The following is an 11,761-nucleotide window of genomic DNA, read 5'->3' on the forward strand; positions in this document are numbered from 1 at the left end:
CCACCCATCAGCAGGAGCGGTGTATGCGTGTGCGTGTGTCCCAGCGTATAAGTCGTCGAGGCAGGGCACGTCTCCAAGCATCAGCGCTCCCATACCCTTCCCCCACTGAGCGCTCGTGGGACCGCTATGGGGAATCTCGCTCCTGCTGCTGCGTCCCAAGAAGTGTGTTGCCGCTGTATTGCGTGTCTCTCGCATCTCGCCATCTGTGCGTGTTGGCGTTGAAGTCGTGTGTGTCGTGCTTCGTGGTGCATGATATCCCCTTGCCACCGCCCCCCCCCCTCCCTGCCGTCCCTCTCCGCCCTCATGTTTGTGTGTCATGGCTGTGTCCGTATTCCTCGTACTTGACCCTGCGAGTCACCATACGCGCCCTCACGAGACGACGAACAAGAAGAGCCTCATCAAGGGGCGCGCATCAACCGCCAGCACTGCTGAGCGCGTCAGGGTCTCCCCCGACATTGTTTTGCTGTCCCTACCCCCCCCCTCCACCTCCGCTTCTCTCCCATTCACGGTCACGTTGTGGTGTGCCGGTGCGCACTGCGGAGTCCTCCTCAGGAACCTAGACTGCACCGGTGGGGGAGGAGGGGGGATAAAAAGCGGCGATTCGTGTTGGGAACACACGCACACCCGCACGTATGCGGCCCCGTCCTCTCTCACTCTCTCTCTGCCTGCATCTGCCCCCCCCCCCTCCCCCTCTCGCCCTCTTGTGTGACTCCCACATGCACATGCACGCGCATCCCCCTACACAACATGCGCTCACGGCGTGTATGACGCGTGCGCCCTTCACAAGTCTTTTTTTCAACGTGTTGTGTGTTGGTGAGTACCACCCTCCTCCTCTCGAGCGCACGCAGCCACACCAGCTTGCACATCACCCGACAGCCCTTCCCCTCCCCTCTGTGCCGTTCTTTTGTTGTTGTTCGCTCCGCCGCATCACCTGCCTGCTCTCACACGCGCCGAGAAGCACAGCGCCAAAGCGCGTGAGAGAGCCGTTGTGGCCGCAGCGGAGTCGCGAGCGCGCACAAGGACGTGCCCACGTGTCAGCAGCAGCAGCAGCGGGAAAGGCAGACGCACATGAAGACAGAAACAGCGTAGAAAACTGTAAGCAAGCAAGCACGTACAGGCAAGGCTTCCCTGTCTGAGGCCATCGCACCCTTCATCCTGCGCCCACCGCGCCACCCGCCACCCCGATAGAAGTGCTCCGTGGTGGGAGGTTCGTCACACACACACACACACACACGCACGCACGCACGCACGCACGCACACACGTGTATGTACATAACATTGGTTGTCTACTATTCCTTGCGTGCAGCCTTGTCTGCCTGTTTTGCCTCGTGGGGTGCGTGTGCGTCTGTGAAGGTGGCTAGCATTGCCATTACCGTCACCACCGTTACCACCTTTTGCTACATCCTCCTCCCTCATCCCCCTCCCACCGCCACCACCACCGCCACCCCTTCCCTTGCGTGTGTGCCGTGTGCCTCCGTCTTTTGAGGTGATATATATATATACTTCTGTATAAGCTGTGGGTGTGCGTGTGCGTGTGTGCCCATTGTGTTGTCGGCCGCTCGTCCCTCCCTACATCCGTTCTCGAGACGCCGACACATCGGCTTCCACAACTCCACCCGCCCGGCCGGCCGGTCCCCCCTCCCCGTCGTTGTCGCTCCAGGAAGCAGACACACAGACACAGACAGAGGCGCGTATCACAGAAAAGAAAACGAAACGGAGCGAGTGGTAGGGAAGGTGAGAGTGAGCGTTAGCGTTGGCGGCATCGGTGGCAGAGAGCGCGCGCGCGTGCGAAACTTTCAAGCGTACGGGTGGGGAAGCAACGTGCGCGTGCGCTGTGCATCGCACTCACCTCTTCGCAAGCACAAGACGGAAGAAGCGAGACCTAAAAGGCGGAAAACGCGCTTGCGAAAATCCTGGAGGGGTAGGCACCCCGCTCCAAGCTTCGTCCTCCTCGTTGTCGCTTGACTCTCGCGTGTAAGCGCGCTCGTGCGTGCGTGCGTGTCTGTGGGCAGGGGGCGTCTGTGTACCTCTGTGCTCCTCTTCGCACCCCCACCACACCAATTCTTTTGTTATCGGCCACTGCCGTTTTTCTCCGTTTCACTGGGGGGTCTGCGTGTCTGCCTGTCTGTGTGTACGTGTGTGCGTGTCTGCCTGTCTCTGAAGGGCGCCAAACGTACTGTTGGCTTCTCCCTCCACCCATCGAGCACACCCCCACCACACCACACACCACACACCACCCCTGTCCCATCCCATCCCATCCTCCTCTCCCCTCTTCTGCGCACTTTTCTCTCCTGCGCACGGTTCGTCCTTTTTCATCCAGTAATCGTCCGTCTCTCCGCTTTCGTTGTTCTTTCGACCCCATCGTCGACGGTCTCCTCCGTCCCACCCTCGGGTGCTCGTGTGCACAGACCCTTCATCCTCCGTTGCTGCTTTGTTTTTCGTGGCGCCACTTTCCCCATCTCTCCTCCTGCTCGAGTTGTTCTGCCGCGCGTGTGTGTGTGTGTGTGCGAATTCGGGGGGAGGGAGGGCAAGAGGGAGGGAGGCGGGCGTGGTTTTACGAGGGGGGAGAGGTATCGTGTGCTGTCCTGGACTCTGTTGCGGGTGCTAACCTTTGGTGTCACCGCGTGTCCTCGCACGGCGGCTGATTTCTCCGTGTCTGTGTCTGCCGGACGTGGCGCTCACCCCACCACCACCACCCCATCCACCCCTCGCCACACACATACACACGTATACATATATATATATATTCCTTTACAGCTTTTTATTCCGTTCCTGGAGCCCTCATCTTCTCCCCCTCCTCCTCCCCCCATCTCTTCTGCTTTCTTTTCTCGGTCGCCTCCGCGCCGGGCGCGCCGTGCACCTCTGTGCCCTCCCGACCTCCCGACCTCTCCCCCATCTACCACCACCATCGTCTCTCTCGTCTTCGAAACCGTCGCCGTCATCGTGCCCTTGCGAAGACATCTTCGGAGGGACTGCCCTACTTTCTTTTCCTTTACTTTCTCTGCGTGTGCCAGCGCCTGTGTGTGTGTGGTCGGACACACAAGCCGTGGTCCATCACGTACCACCTTCCCTCTCCTGTTGTGTGGTGACAACGTCGTCTTCAGCCCACCTCACTCACTCACTCACTGCTGCCGCCGCCGGCCCCCTTCAAGCAAACCGGTAAGAGCGAGAGAGAGGGAGACGCACGCGCACACACAAATACGCACGCACGCACAAGTTCCAGTCTTTCGTCTGGTGCATCGCTGCCCCCCCCCCCACCCACCCACCCACACACCCCATCCTTCATCCACCTTTTCTTTCGTGCCCGTTCCTTTGAGCTCCGCCGTGCATCTCGGAGCGCATCTCCCTCTCTTCCCTCCCTGTGTGGTTGTTACTGCCGCTGGAAGGCGGGCGGGAGGCGGGGAAGAGGCTCCTGCTGCGTCTGGTTCGGTGCTGTGGACTTATCTTTCCGTTGTTGTTTTTTTTTTTGGGAGGGGGACGTCAGTGCCCCTCTCCTCGACGCCAACCCCCCCCCTTGGGTCCTCCTCTCTGTGTGTTGTGTGTCGGCGCCTGCGCGTTGCCTGGTGCCGCTGTTGCCCCCGTTGTTGGCTCTCTCTCTCTCCCCCTCACCCCTGCACAGGGCCCCCGTGCCTGCGTGCGTGTGCACTCTGCTCCCTTGCACTCCTTATATATATATAATTTCTGTGTTTTCCCCTCCCCCCCCCCCCACACACACACACGCACGCGCGTGGCTGTCTGTTCATCGAGGCCCTTCTCCTGCTTGTTGTCCCTCTCCATCTGCTCTGACACCTGCGGCGGCTGTCCTCGCGGCACGCCGACAGAGGCGCATCCTCGCACATACACAGTGCTTCTGCGTCCGCCGCGCCCTCCCCCACCCCCACCACCCCTGCACGAGCTGGAGATCTGCGTGGAGGTCGGAACACGCATCGAGACGGAGACTTTGTGTTGTAGCGCTTTTCTTCCCTTCGCTTTACGGCGCCACCCCACCTCCTCGTGTGTCTCTCCCGTCACGCAGAAATCTCTGTCGCGCTCGCCATGGATCCGTCGTCGGCGACAGCCGTCGCCAGTAACGCTACGGCTTTGGCTGGTGCTGGTGGTGCTGGACACGAAGCGACACAACGCACGCCGCGCAGCACCACTGAAGGTTCGGGCTCCGGCCGGGGCGCCACCCCGCGCACGAGCGACATCCTCGCCGAGGACCCAGCGTCCTCGATCGACGTTACTAGTGGCAACACCCCCAACCCGGCACCCATGCAACGTGCCTCGGCGTCTCGCACTAGTGGTGGGCGTGTCAGAGCGAACTCAGGCAATACTCCCAGGGCTGCCGCGGCGGCGCCGGCAGGGGCGAGCGAGCCGAGCAGCGATGCTAGCTCACCGACAGAAGGGCAGAGCTGCGCTGAGCACATCGAGCACCTCTCCGCTGTCGAGGACCGCTATCGTTTTCATCTCGAGTGCCTCGCTGAAGATGAGCTGGAGGATCTCTGCGACATCATGATATCATGTGAAGACGAACTCCTACAAGATGGCTTCCGTCGTATCGACGGCGAGGAAAATGGCGAGGAGCGGGGCTTCCTGTCCGGTGAAGGCGAGGTCGACGCAGGCTTCGACCCTTTCCGCGAAGACGAAGATGCTGAGACGCGGCTGCAGCGCAGAAGCGCCGCCGCCGCAGCAGCAGCAAGCCAGACTAGCGACGGCGGTGGCCTCGCTGTTGCAGCTGAGCCAAACGAGGAGTTCGAGAGCTTCCGCGACGCCGTACCATACGATGCGGCGACGCGTATTGAGCGGTTGGCACAGCCGGGGGTGTACACAAGAAGTGGCTCTTCGTGGCTCACGGCCAACACCCTGCACGCTCTTGACGTGTCGAGTGCCTCAGCCGTGCAGCTCACATCCGAGTTCGACTCACCACCGCTCACAGGGAACGAAACGGATCACTGCGACACAAGTGCGGGAGGGAAAAACGAGGCCGACATGTCCGTCCACATGGATGAGGAAGTCATCGCCGCTGCACGCAGCGCAAGGGCAGCGCGTGCCCTGCGGCTCCGCCATGAGAAGGCCCGAGTTGAACGGGAGCGTGTTGCGCAGGCCCAGATGATGTCCACTGCTCTGCTGCTTTCTACGGCACCAGTGCCCGCAGATGATCAAGAAGAGGAGGAACAGCTCGATGCTTATGCCCTCTACGGCCCGAAGCGCGCCGTTGGCCGCCCCGCCTCCATGGACCTTGGATCGGCGGAGGATGGACGAGCAACGAGTGCTGAGGAGACGGATGCCGATGAGGAGCAGCTATCGCCGTCGTTCGGGTTCGGTCCGATGCGCGCCGCTGGCCGCCCCGCCTCCATGGACCTTGGATCGGCGGAGGATGGACGAGCAACGAGTGCTGAGGAGACGGATGCCGATGAGGAGCAGCTATCGCCGTCGTTCGGGTTCGGCCCGATGCGCGCCGCTGGCCGCCCCGCCTCCATGGACCTTGGATCGGCGGAGGATGGACGAGCAACGAGTGCTGAGGAGACGGATGCCGATGAGGAGCAGCTATCGCCGTCGTTCGGGTTCGGTCCGAAGCGCGCCGCTGGACGCCCTTCAGAAGTCGGCGAGGCCGCAGAAGAAAACGGGGACGAAGGCAGCGACGAGGAGGGGCCTTTGGCGGGAGGCTCGGCCCACGGACCAAAGCGCAGAGCTGGTCGTACGCGCGACACCGACACTCGCAAGGCAAGTGACGCTGATGCCGAGGTCAAGGAGGTGCCACTGACGTCAAGGGCTGCTCATAGCTTGAAACGCGTGGTGGGGTCTGCTCAGAGTGGCCGCAGAGCGTGGGAAACCGCGCAGACGGCAGCGATGATGTTGACTGCAAAGCGCAGCGACGATGAGGATAACGGCAGTGACCCATGCGAAGCGCGCACACCCGCCTCCGCTAGCTCACATGGGCGACAGGTAAGCGTTGGTGACACACTGCTGGACGGCAGCGCACGCGCGATGTCGCGGCTGCGCTCCTCCGCCAACATACTCACGAGCAGACGCATGGAGTCGGAGAGAGACACTGCAGTGGAGGAGTCAGGCGCGGATGCGGCACAGAGAGGCGACGTGTTTGCCGTTGGCTTCTGCCGAATGTTTGCCCGCGCCCAGAGCGGCTACGCGGTGCTGAACAGGCGACGCTCCTGCCTGAGCACACGCTCTGACCACACCGTCCGCATGAAAACAATTCGGCAGTTTGCTGCAACGCCTGAGGGGTACACGGATGACGCTTTCGTCCACATGGATGAGGAAGTCATCGCCGCTGCACGCAGCGCAAGGGCAGCGCGTGCCCTGCGGCTCCGCCATGAGAAGGCCCGAGTTGAACGGGAGCGTGTTGCGCAGGCCCAGATGATGTCCACTGCTCTGCTGCTTTCTACGGCACCAGTGCCCGCAGATGATCAAGAAGAGGAGGAACAGCTCGATGCTTATGCCCTCTACGGCCCGAAGCGCGCCGTTGGCCGCCCCGCCTCCATGGACCTTGGATCGGCGGAGGATGGACGAGCAACGAGTGCTGAGGAGACGGATGCCGATGAGGAGCAGCTATCGCCGTCGTTCGGGTTCGGCCCGATGCGCGCCGCTGGCCGCCCCGCCTCCATGGACCTTGGATCGGCGGAGGATGGACGAGCAACGAGTGCTGAGGAGACGGATGCCGATGAGGAGCAGCTATCGCCGTCGTTCGGGTTCGGCCCGATGCGCGCCGCTGGCCGCCCCGCCTCCATGGACCTTGGATCGGCGGAGGATGGACGAGCAACGAGTGCTGAGGAGACGGATGCCGATGAGGAGCAGCTATCGCCGTCGTTCGGGTTCGGCCCGAAGCGCGCCGCTGGCCGCCCCGCCTCCATGGACCTTGGATCGGCGGAGGATGGACGAGCAACGAGTGCTGAGGAGACGGATGCCGATGAGGAGCAGCTATCGCCGTCGTTCGGGTTCGGCCCGAAGCGCGCCGCTGGCCGCCCCGCCTCCATGGACCTTGGATCGGCGGAGGATGGACGAGCAACGAGTGCTGAGGAGACGGATGCCGATGAGGAGCAGCTATCGCCGTCGTTCGGGTTCGGCCCGAAGCGCGCCGCTGGCCGCCCCGCCTCCATGGACCTTGGATCGGCGGAGGATGGACGAGCAACGAGTGCTGAGGAGACGGATGCCGATGAGGAGCAGCTATCGCCGTCGTTCGGGTTCGGCCCGAAGCGCGCCGCTGGACGCCCTTCAGAAGTCGGCGAGGCCGCAGAAGAAAACGGGGACGAAGGCAGCGACGAGGAGGCACCTCTGCTGCCACGGGTGCAGCAGAACGGCAATCCCTCGAGTAGCAGACCTTCATTAAAGGCCGTGCCGGTGGCGGCTGCACATGCACAGGAACCGAGAAACAGCGACTCGGACTCCGATGTTCCGCTAACGATGAGGCTAATCTACGGCCGCGCCCGGCACGCAACAGGTGATCCGACGTACACAAAGGCCCCTGAGAAGACCGACGCCGACCATGCGGCTTCAGACGACTACAGCTCCGATGGCTCACCACTAGAAGTGCGCTTGGTGCGATGCGTTCCTCAACGTAAAACGGCGCACCGCCCGTCAGTGGCACCGTGCGCACAAGAGGAAGTCCGTGGCAGGACAGACACCGACACCGACGCAGTCAGTGAGGAAGAGCCGTTGGCGTCGTTTGTGCAGCCGAAGAGCCGCGTCGAGCGAAAGGCGCAGCCTCGAGCAGCTGCACCGCAAGAGGCTCGTGAGCAGCAATCCGCTGTGTCAACGGAGGAGGACGAGGAGGAAGAGGCTACGCCGCTTGCTCAAGGTCGTCCACTGCTGCGCTCTGCAGGCCCTCTCCCAAAAACGCATCACCCTTCCGCCGAGGAACATGGCAGCGAGACCCTAAGCGAGAGCGATGATGAGGATACGGAGCCCATGATACCCAGCCGCACCAACCAGCGTCCTGCGCGTGTGCACGGTCGTACCCACGAACCCCTACTCCAGAACGATGAAGCGGAAAGCCAGCACTCTAGCGAGAGTGATGATGAGGATACGGAGCCATTGACTGTCGTGGTCCAGGCGACTCGTAAGAATCAACACGGCCCGACCAAGCACGAAGAGAGCCTTGAAGCCACCGACGCGCGGTCCTCCGCCTCTTCCACGCCGTCGTCCACCTCTCCACCCCTCACGGCCACATATATTCGCACCCAGCCCAAGCGAGGGCACCGACCTCAACCCAGCCCGTGCATCACTGTCAACGACGAAGCACCAGCGTCAAGCACGCCGACACAGCACAAACTGGGCCATCACCCCATCCAACAGTTGCCACGCCGCGCTTGCCCAGAAACTGTCGCCACAGCCGGCGAGTCCACTGCGCTAGTGACCAAACTCCGGCCCAGCGATCAATCTCTCGAACCAACAACGCTCAGCTCCGCATTCATCAGCGCTGTCAACATGGACGATTCGGCGCCCGCAACCGACACACGATATCCCTATACAACAATCATCCGGCAAAATCTACACCGTGAACGCTACTATCACCACGAACATCACGCTCAGCCTCACCATGTCACACATGTTCCTACGTGGTCGATGGGCACGCCCGTGGACGAGGCGCAGCAGCCGCTGGAGAGCGCCATGCAGCAAGCCGGCGTTGAGAAGGAGCGCGCCGACCGCGACGCCGTGCTGGAGCGGCCGATGGGCACGCCCGTGGACGAGGCGCAGCAGCCGCTGGAGAGCGCCCTGCAGCAAGCCGGCGTTGAGAAGGAGCGCGCCGACCGCGACGCCGTGCTGGAGCGGCCGATGGGCACGCCCGTGGACGAGGCGCAGCAGCCGCTGGAGAGCGCCCTGCAGCAAGCCGGCGTTGAGAAGGAGCGCGCCGACCGCGACGCCGTGCTGGAGCGGCCGATGGGCACGCCCGTGGACGAGGCGCAGCAGCCGCTGGAGAGCGCCCTGCAGCAAGCCGGCGTTGAGAAGGAGCGCGCCGACCGCGACGCCGTGCTGGAGCGGCCGATGGGCACGCCCGTGGACGAGGCGCAGCAGCCGCTGGAGAGCGCCATGCAGCAAGCCGGCGTTGAGAAGGAGCGCGCCGACCGCGACGCCGTGCTGGAGCGGCCGATGGGCACGCCCGTGGACGAGGCGCAGCAGCCGCTGGAGAGCGCCATGCAGCAAGCCGGCGTTGAGAAGGAGCGCGCCGACCGCGACGCCGTGCTGGAGCGGCCGATGGGCACGCCCGTGGACGAGGCGCAGCAGCCGCTGGAGAGCGCCATGCAGCAAGCCGGCGTTGAGAAGGAGCGCGCCGACCGCGACGCCGTGCTGGAGCGGTCGATGGGCACGCCCGTGGACGAGGCGCAGCAGCCGCTGGAGAGCGCCATGCAGCAAGCCGGCGTTGAGAAGGAGCGCGCCGACCGCGACGCCGTGCTGGAGCGGCCGATGGGCACGCCCGTGGACGAGGCGCAGCAGCCGCTGGAGAGCGCCATGCAGCAAGCCGGCGTTGAGAAGGAGCGCGCCGACCGCGACGCCGTGCTGGAGCGGTCGATGGGCACGCCCGTGGACGAGGCGCAGCAGCCGCTGGAGAGCGCCATGCAGCAAGCCGGCGTTGAGAAGGAGCGCGCCGACCGCGACGCCGTGCTGGAGCGGCCGATGGGCGCGCCCGTGGACGAGGCGCAGCAGCCGCTGGAGAGCGCCCTGCAGCAAGCCGGCGTTGAGAAGGAGCGCGCCGACCGCGACGCCGTGCTGGAGCGGTCGATGGGCACGCCCGTGGACGAGGCGCAGCAGCCGCTGGAGAGCGCCATGCAGCAAGCCGGCGTTGAGAAGGAGCGCGCCGACCGCGACGCCGTGCTGGAGCGGTCGATGGGCACGCCCGTGGACGAGGCGCAGCAGCCGCTGGAGAGCGCCCTGCAGCAAGCCGGCGTTGAGAAGGAGCGCGCCGACCGCGACGCCGTGCTGGAGCGGCCGATGGGCACGCCCGTGGACGAGGCGCAGCAGCCGCTGGAGAGCGCCATGCAGCAAGCCGGCGTTGAGAAGGAGCGCGCCGACCGCGACGCCGTGCTGGAGCGGTCGATGGGCACGCCCGTGGACGAGGCGCAGCAGCCGCTGGAGAGCGCCCTGCAGCAAGCCGGCGTTGAGAAGGAGCGCGCCGACCGCGACGCCGTGCTGGAGCGGTCGATGGGCACGCCCGTGGACGAGGCGCAGCAGCCGCTGGAGAGCGCCATGCAGCAAGCCGGCGTTGAGAAGGAGCGCGCCGACCGCGACGCCGTGCTGGAGCGGCCGATGGGCACGCCCGTGGACGAGGCGCAGCAGCCGCTGGAGAGCGCCATGCAGCAAGCCGGCGTTGAGAAGGAGCGCGCCGACCGCGACGCCGTGCTGGAGCGGTCGATGGGCACGCCCGTGGACGAGGCGCAGCAGCCGCTGGAGAGCGCCCTGCAGCAAGCCGGCGTTGAGAAGGAGCGCGCCGACCGCGACGCCGTGCTGGAGCGGCCGATGGGCACGCCCGTGGACGAGGCGCAGCAGCCGCTGGAGAGCGCCATGCAGCAAGCCGGCGTTGAGAAGGAGCGCGCCGACCGCGACGCCGTGCTGGAGCGGCCGATGGGCACGCCCGTGGACGAGGCGCAGCAGCCGCTGGAGAGCGCCATGCAGCAAGCCGGCGTTGAGAAGGAGCGCGCCGACCGCGACGCCGTGCTGGAGCGGCCGATGGGCGCGCCCGTGGACGAGGCGCAGCAGCCGCTGGAGAGCGCCCTGCAGCAAGCCGGCGTTGAGAAGGAGCGCGCCGACCGCGACGCCGTGCTGGAGCGGTCGATGGGCACGCCCGTGGACGAGGCGCAGCAGCCGCTGGAGAGCGCCATGCAGCAAGCCGGCGTTGAGAAGGAGCGCGCCGACCGCGACGCCGTGCTGGAGCGGCCGATGGGCACGCCCGTGGACGAGGCGCAGCAGCCGCTGGAGAGCGCCATGCAGCAAGCCGGCGTTGAGAAGGAGCGCGCCGACCGCGACGCCGTGCTGGAGCGGTCGATGGGCACGCCCGTGGACGAGGCGCAGCAGCCGCTGGAGAGCGCCATGCAGCAAGCCGGCGTTGAGAAGGAGCGCGCCGACCGCGACGCCGTGCTGGAGCGGTCGATGGGCACGCCCGTGGACGAGGCGCAGCAGCCGCTGGAGAGCGCCATGCAGCAAGCCGGCGTTGAGAAGGAGCGCGCCGACCGCGACGCCGTGCTGGAGCGGTCGATGGGCACGCCCGTGGACGAGGCGCAGCAGCCGCTGGAGAGCGCCCTGCAGCAAGCCGGCGTTGAGAAGGAGCGCGCCGACCGCGACGCCGTGCTGGAGCGGCCGATGGGCACGCCCGTGGACGAGGCGCAGCAGCCGCTGGAGAGCGCCCTGCAGCAAGCCGGCGTTGAGAAGGAGCGCGCCGACCGCGACGCCGTGCTGGAGCGGTCGATGGGCACGCCCGTGGACGAGGCGCAGCAGCCGCTGGAGAGCGCCTTGGAGAGTCCGAAAGTGGTGGTGAGTGAAAAGTCGCGCCGGCATCACACCCGCCGCCGAACCCAGTCGATGACTTCCCTGACAATTTTCGAAGCGGTGCCGGAGCATCAAGTGGGCGAAATTCACGAGACTGATGAGGAACTTCCCAGCACACACCCACGCCTTCACTGCACCGATGAAGCACCGGCAGAGAAGGGCGAATCACCACAGACACCATCTCTGGCATCGCTCACAACGCATTACCCAGGAAGACACCGCAAGCGCCCGGAGCGTCGGCTCTCCACTGTGCAGATGACGGACGTGGAGCCGGAGAAGGCCGGCG

At 65.1% G+C, this 11,761-nt stretch overlaps 1 protein-coding gene across 1 annotated transcript; it reads left to right on the plus strand.

The window, feature by feature from the left end:
* Window positions 1-7,902: 7,902 nt before the first annotated feature.
* Window positions 7,903-11,463, plus strand: LMXM_15_0440 (tb-292 membrane associated protein-like protein; the record flags this gene model as incomplete). The annotated part of the gene is made up of 1 exon (XM_003873524.1): window positions 7,903-11,463. A coding segment is annotated over one exon (3,561 nt), but the record flags the coding sequence as incomplete, so codon positions are not given.
* Between the last annotated feature and the right edge of the window lie 298 nt (window positions 11,464-11,761).

This window comes from Leishmania mexicana, chromosome 15, assembly GCF_000234665.1.
Source record: "Leishmania mexicana MHOM/GT/2001/U1103 complete genome, chromosome 15".
Taxonomy (NCBI): Eukaryota; Euglenozoa; class Kinetoplastea; order Trypanosomatida; family Trypanosomatidae; genus Leishmania; species Leishmania mexicana.